At 46.2% G+C, this 7,365-nt stretch overlaps 1 protein-coding gene across 3 annotated transcripts in view; it reads right to left on the minus strand.

Annotated features, from left to right (window-relative positions):
* Positions 1-5,101, minus strand: part of EDN3 (endothelin 3) — a 38,760-nt gene extending 33,659 nt beyond the window's left edge. Inside the window, exons 1-2 of one of the 3 annotated variants that reach the window (XM_079980019.1) lie at positions 3,961-5,101; positions 420-699 (exon numbers count right to left, since the gene is read on the minus strand). In XM_079980019.1, coding sequence (XP_079836145.1) covers positions 420-699; positions 3,961-4,012 — 332 coding nt within the window. In that variant the 5' untranslated portion in view covers positions 4,013-5,101. The remainder of the gene's footprint in view (positions 1-419; positions 700-3,960) is intronic. The other 2 variants (XM_079980017.1, XM_079980018.1) reach the window with 2 other exon arrangements.
* Positions 5,102-7,365: the final 2,264 nt, after the last annotated feature.

Here is a 7,365-nt window from a genome sequence, read left to right on the forward strand (position 1 = left end):
GCCTTCCTATCCAATAGTTGCCTTTGCACAATTCACTAGGGCTATCATGTGAATAGTTTTACTCACTGGTTCCTTGCTTGATGGCTACTCCACTTTGATTCACTTTATCTCATCCTATTTTCGGCTTCTGGTACACTACTAGCTAGACGATACAAATCAAACTGTGTATAAACAGGTGCACGCGCAGTCAGTTATACACAGCCACTGGAAGCGCAGCCAAACTCCACAGAAGAGCTACATAAACAACATCTAAGAGATGTATACAAACTAATACCGTATCTTATTCATTCAGCATAACCAGACTGTACCGTTATGCAGATTAAAGTGTATATTCCATATGTAACAGTGCATGTGGAGTATATAAAACAGCCGGAAGATTCACTTTTCACACATTATTTAGAGCAAACCTCCTCACTCACTCTGGGGTGTTGATCCAGATTATGTCCAGGTGGCAGTAATAAACACACTCCTTATCTTTGTAGGTGTAGCAAGTGCAGCGCTTGGCTCTGTGGTGTATCTCCGGTGGGCCAGCCACTTTCCCCACGGTGGCGTTGCCGGCTGAAAGCAGCCCTCCTACTGCTGTCTCGTTTTCTTTGCTGACCCTCCCGTGGGGCCCTGGAAACCTCAGCTCACTGTTGTTGTTGTTGCTACTGCCACCACTGTAGAGCAGCAGGGGGCGAGAGACGGGCAGTGAGAAGCCTGCAAAGTCAGGGAGAAAATAAAAGACAAAGTTTAATCAGAAGGGAAAGCTTCTATTTCTGCAGTAAGGCATTTAAGACCAATAAAAAGGCAGCAACATCTGGAACAAGATTTAAAGGACCATTGACTGTCACAATCCGTAGCATGTTTGCTCCAAGTTAATAGTTGTTTTTTATTACTTTTTAACATATGGAATGGAAACTGCAATAAATCATGAACATCTATTTATGCTAATCAACAACTCAGACTTCCACCTATGATTACATGTGTTCAGACATCATAATAAACCACAGCTTACTGAGACACTGGATAGCTCAGTTGGTTAGAGCGTGGTGCTGATAATGCCAAGGTTGCAGGTTCAATCCCTGTATGGGATAACTGCATATTCCTGCATTGCAGGGGGCTGGACTAGATGATCCTCCAGGGTCCCTTCCAACTCTACAATTCTATGATTCTGTGATTATGACAGGGATGAGCCTGTGTGAGCCTTGGTTTGCACACACCCATCTCACCTCCTCTGTCACGGCCATGAGGAGCTCAGAAGCTTTCTTTACAGTTTGATTCACCATGACCTGCTTTGCCATCTGAACAAAGAAAAACTATGCTTAATGATAGCTAGGGTTTGTTTGAAACAAGAGAGCTTCAAACCACGGGGTGTAACACTATACAGCTATTAATCAGGAACAGAAGTGAAACTTCCAATCCACTTCTCACAGTCACGCTGGAGGAGTGGAAAGCTCACGAGCTGAAAACTTGTACAGGCTGATCCATCCCATAATAAACCAGTTTACCATAACATCTGAACATGGCCAATGGACGCATATCACTTACCCATGATTAATAAATCATAGTTTAATGAACCATGGTCTACAAAGCAGGACACTAAGTGAGTAGGACGGCGTGCATGGCATTTTAAGCCACAGTCTAGCATTAATGAGCAGATCACTCCCACTTTGCTAAAAAGAACATAAGAAAAGTCTACTGGTTCAGGACAATGGACCATCTAGTCCAGCATCTTGTTCTCACAGTGACCAACCATATGCCTATGGGAAGTCTGAAAGCAGGACCTGAGCACAACAGCACTCTCTTGGTGGGAACATAAAACCGCAATCCTTGGCTTAGTGTTCTATCCAAACCAGGGATTGTGGCTTAATTCAGTCCCAACAAACCATGGGCGTAGCCAGGGTGCTTCCCCCCAAATCAAGTAAATAAATAAAAATACTTAACTAATTGACCAATTGCATTGAAGATAATTCAGTTTTGCCTCTCCCCCCCCCCCTATAAAGCTTGCCCCCCCCCAAAAAAGTCCTGGTTACGTTCATGCAACAAACCATGATCTGAAGCCAGATTTTGCTTGTAGTTTGTTTGGAGAAAAACAAATCACAGTCAATAATTTGGACACCATAAACCAAGGGCAGTTTTGTTGCTCCTGCTCATGCAAGGGGAGGAGCAAAATGAGACTGATCCGTGCATTCCTGGTAAAATATTAACTATGGCTTATCTGAGAACAATGCCAATGAGGGAAAAGTTGAGAAAATGGACGAAAAAAATACAAAGTCGTACACTGACTGTCAAACTGCACTACTTTGCCAAGTATAATAAGCACTAATTTCTCCTAAGCTGCCAGTATACAGATATCAGAAGTCTTTTATTGATGTTGGAGGACTACTGGCTTCAACATTTGCTCTTGGCCACTAGAAATGTGCAACTTATCCCTCGGAGTTGTGCAACTTCTAGATCCTGAAATGCAGGAAATACTCCAAAAATTCCTTGAATAATTTAGTGCCATATTACACTGTGAGAAAACCTCTCACCAAAAGCGTGCTGCCTTGCAACAAGCCATAGCATGCAAGTTAGAGGCACATTTTATTGTCATCTGCCAGGATTTCAAGGGAGATCAGAGCAATACCCGCAGGGATGACAGTGCAATCTTAGAGGTGCACTCCAGGCGTCCTCACTTCTACAAGCAAAAGATCCTAGATGCAACCAGTACACAGTGCAGTACAGCCATGTGAGATACCCAAAATAATGCAGTATTATTTCCGTCGAGAACTTCCTGATGGAGACAATACCGGACTTTTTGCGTCTTCAAAGCAGTTCAGATAGACTACTAAGATGATTCTCGCAACCCCTTGGTAAGGCAAGCAAGAATGATCTTGCAGCCAAGAGACAGTGGTTTTGCTATCCTTAATGCTATGAAGAGAATGTGTTACTGAGGTTAGATTTCAGCCAGGGATTTATTCCCAGGCTCCCTGTTCATCACAGCCACAACACGAGAAAACATTCTTCTTTGTTCAGCAGCAAACATGCATAACTCCAAAGTACACATAATCAATATAATATTTTGGAAAGGTCTCTGCTTTTTATTTTTTAGAAAAATTGTCAGATTTCCTTGATCCAGAAAATCCTACTTATTTCATTTGAGGAACAGTTAATATGGAAAGGTGGGTTCATAATTTTTTGTTGCCAAATAGCATTATTTTTAAAAAGCAAGGGGATGGAAAAGCAGTTTTAAATGTTTGGTGTTTGGTTTGTTTCTATTTTTTATTGCTAATTGTTGTTTTTAATATTTAATAATATTTTTTAATATTGTCTTGCTTTTAAGTCACCAAGGGAATAGTCATCGATGTAGCCATTTAAATTTTATAATTACTTAACATTTCAGAAGTTATAAGCTTCTGGCAAGATTTTGTTGTTCCTATTTATTCTGTTTGGTATTCCATAGAGCACAATGTTCTTTAAGTTTTATATTTATTATACAGTATTGTATTATTAATAATAGTGCTGTTATTGTTAAACAGAAGAAACAGTGTTTAGAATTTCTCTAATGCCATTAAGAAAACTATCTTTCATCTTGACTCTACAGTTACTAGGAGGCCCACGGGATTTGAGACTCAGCAGTAAATCTTACTTTACTTCAGTGGGCTTTACGCTCAGGTATCTGGGTATAGGATTGCAATCTTCCACTGCAATCTTCCACACTTGACTAGGAATAAGACCCATAGAACTAAACTAGACTTACCTCCGAGACGTGATAGAATTGCACAGCTCAAAACCTATCCACATTTACTAGGGAAGTAAGCCAATTCAAGGGCTGGGTTTTGAGTAAACTAATTACGGATCGCGCGGCTAATCGCTGCAAAATCGAATTCTTGTTCAGTATCGCCGCTCCCGGGAATCCCTCCCGAGAAAGCGATCAGAAATAACCAATACAATCGATCTCTTTCTCCACCACCTTTGTTTGATTTGGGGTTTTTTTACCTGTACTCGAGATAACTGTAAGCCCAACAAGTACCAGGAATCCCAGCTCCATGAAATCCAATGGGAAGCTTCGCAACTTGCGGGCAAACACAGGCGGCGAGGAAGAAGGGGCTGGCGGGGCGGGGAACCCCCGTAAGACTTGCGCGTGCAAATATACTCCTGACGGAAGGGAAAATCCCGGGTCGCGGCTACATGGAAGTTCTCCTCCCGGACGTGTTTCCTCCACGCGCCGTGGAGTTTACGGCGCCTGGGGTCTTGGATTGCCGGTTGCGCCCCCACGCCGCTTGCTCTCCAGCTCCCTCTTTGCAGAACTAGTCCCGAAGAAAGCGTTGCAAAGCCAAGACGCGCTCCATAGCTCGCCTTTCCTTTCCTCTCCCTCCTTCTCTCAGCACCTCTCGATCGGATCCGAAACGCGCGTTCGGGGCTTCCCACGCGCGCACCGGCACAAACCGCTTCCAAGCGAGACTGCCGAGTTGCTATCGTCTTTCTCCGTCTCCTCCTGTTTCCCGCATCCTGCTGCAACGGCAGCTTTGCCCAGGTAAGCGCCGAGAAAAGCAGCAACGCCGGACGCTCCTCCGCCAAGGCGAGCCCGCTCTCGCCAAAACGGGGTTTTGCGCGCGTTTCTCATCCCATCACTTGCGCCGAGCTGTTAAGCGAGCCGTCGGAGGAGGGGTGGGTTTAGGGATGAAGGCGGGGCCTGGGAGCTGGTTCTGGTCCTGATTGGTTCCGCCCCAGCCCGGGTTTTGCATACGGAGCAACAGAGAGTTGGCATTAGCTCGCAGGTTGCATCGTGGAGAGGTTGTAAATCCGTCCACAGCCACTGCGTGTTACGCAGCTTGTTTAAAAAGCATGTGCCCATATGGGCGTAGCCAAGCCCCTAACTCAATAAAAAATCAATACAAATCCGAGGTTCTTCCCCCTCCTAACAAAAGCCTTCCCCTCACCAACAAAAATCCTGGCTACGCCCATGCATGTACCGTATACAGAAACGGTTTAATGTGCAAAGTGCTTAGCAATCTTGAATCTTTGCTGGCTATCCTATCCTGAGCGTGCCTGCCCCGCCCTACAACACCCAGGGACCGGGGCCAGAAGCCCCAGTTGACCTTCTGGGGCTGAGAGACAGGAATACTGTATGACCAAAGTTGTAAACAAAGATTACTAGGAAATAGATCAGGGTTGTTGTTATGTACTGAGTTGAATAGGATCCAAACTGCAGCAGTCTGATTGGTCCTAGAACAATAGGATCCAAATTGCAGCAGTCTGATGGGTCCTAGAACAATAGGATTCAGAATGCAGCAGTCTGATTGGTCCTAGAACAATGCAGCAGTATGATTGGTTGGCAGGAACCACCCAATCATGCTCCAGATATAAGTGAATCCACAACCTGATTGGCTTACAGTAGAATTCCAGAATTAGCCAATCATGTGCAGCCCATTGTGTAAATAATGTATATAAAGCAGATACTTTGAGGGGACATTCATTCATTCCTCCTCACCACTATGAGCTGAATAAAGAACATGAAATCACTTTGCGACTCTTGAGCATACAGTATTTCAGTTGTGAACCTGAGACTCAGGGCAAGGGAGTAGTAACGAGCCTACTGTCCAAAGGCAAAATTTGCATTTCTTGCTCCTGCCCCTTTTGCCTGTGTTCCTTTGAAGGTTGTCCAGAAGGGAATGCAATCCTCAGTGAAAAATGTAGCCTACTCCTGGCATAGATCGAAGATGGGGAACCAGCTGTGGCCCTCCAGATATCACTGGATAGCAGCTCCCATAATCCCTGAGTATTGGCTATGCTGACTGGAGTTGATGGGAGTTAAGAGTTCAACAACAAGGACAACTCTCAGGCACTGAGAGCACTTGAACCCAGATCTAAGCCTGTCCACTAGATCAGTGATTTGACAGCTTCCTAACTTCATAGAATCCTTCCCATGTCATCTACCAAGACAGTGGATTCTGGGCCACATATGTTCTAGGGCAGTGTTTCCCAACCGGTGTTCCGCGGCACACTAGTGTGCCGCGAGACGTTGCCTGGTGTGCCGTGGGAGGAAGGCGGTCGGGGGGGAGGGGGCGCCGCACGCACCCGCGTCAGGAGCCAGCACTTACCTCCCACGGTGCAGGGAAAGACTGGAAGAGCGTCGCAGCAACGCGCACGCGCAGAGCAGCCGTAAAGGGAGGCGTGTGGGTGGAGAAAAGGAGGGAGGGAGAGAGAGAGAGCGAGAAGGGGAGGGGGGAATCCCCCTAGGCGTGAAGGGAGCGCGCGCCGTACGTTCCAAATTTAAAGGAGGGAGGAAGAAAATCCCCTCAGCCACATCGGGTACAGGTTATCCTCCTTCGCCATTGGCCGCTTTATCGCCCCACCCACGCAAGGCGCGAGCCCGGACCTACGCGCCGGTCTCTACGCCACGTGACGGCTTTTGCCTCCAGGACGGCATCTGCCTGCGCCAACTCGCGGCTGAGCCAGGACTTTTCGTACACGTGTGGGCGCTTCGTAGCATGTGCTCGGCTTTGCCCGGAAGCGCTACGGAAAGCGGCTTGGATCAGAAAGCCTGGGCTCTTGCCGCGCGCGGCATTGTGTTGAAGCGTGCTGGTAGTTAGTGGGTTGGGAGAGCCGCAGCACCCCATCTTTTTTTCATACGAACATGGTTAAGAAGCTTTGTGGAGTGTCAGTAGGTTGGCACAAACCATGACGTTTGGGGACATTAATCTAGCTCAGGGTTCTTAATACCCTGAGACGTTGCCTGGTGTCCTCTTTGAATAAGCGGGGCCTGAGCGTTCCACCAATTTAGTCCTCCTGCCCGGATGTGGTATGGCTCCACCTTCCTCAAGGTGGTTCTGCTTTTAAATATTTTCCACCCTGTCACCATGAGGACTAGCGACTTCTTTTCGTAAAATATAAAATCGCTGCTCCTTGCTCTCGTGAGACTGTGTGTTTTAATTCGAAAAGGGTGTTCCGTGTACATTTGTGCGAGCTGTGCTGTAAAAAAAAGGCGTCTGTATCCGTTTGTCAGTGGCAATTGGATGGCCGGATACTGCAGTGATGGAAAAGTTTTTGAAAAGAAAAGAACTGGACTCTGAACAAAATTTGGAGCCAGATGAGAGCCCAAGTATGAGTGGGCATGAAAAGAAAGCAAAGATGGTTAGCTCAAGCAAATTCTCTGGCACAAGGCAATATAACGAAAGCTATATTTCATTTGGATTTACTTTCACCGGAGATGCAAACCAACCAACTCCACTGTGCGTGGTGTGTGGTGAAAAGCTAGCTAACAGTGCTATGGTCCCAAGCAAACTTAAACGCCATCTCCAAACGAAACACCCTTTGCTTCAAAACAAGAATGCGGACTATTTTGTTCGCCTGCGTGAAAACACGGAGAAACAGGCAACTTTCATGAGACAAACCTCAAAG

Source organism: Podarcis cretensis, assembly GCF_951804945.1.
Source record: "Podarcis cretensis genome assembly, chromosome: 6".
NCBI lineage: Eukaryota > Metazoa > Chordata > Lepidosauria > Squamata > Lacertidae > Podarcis > Podarcis cretensis.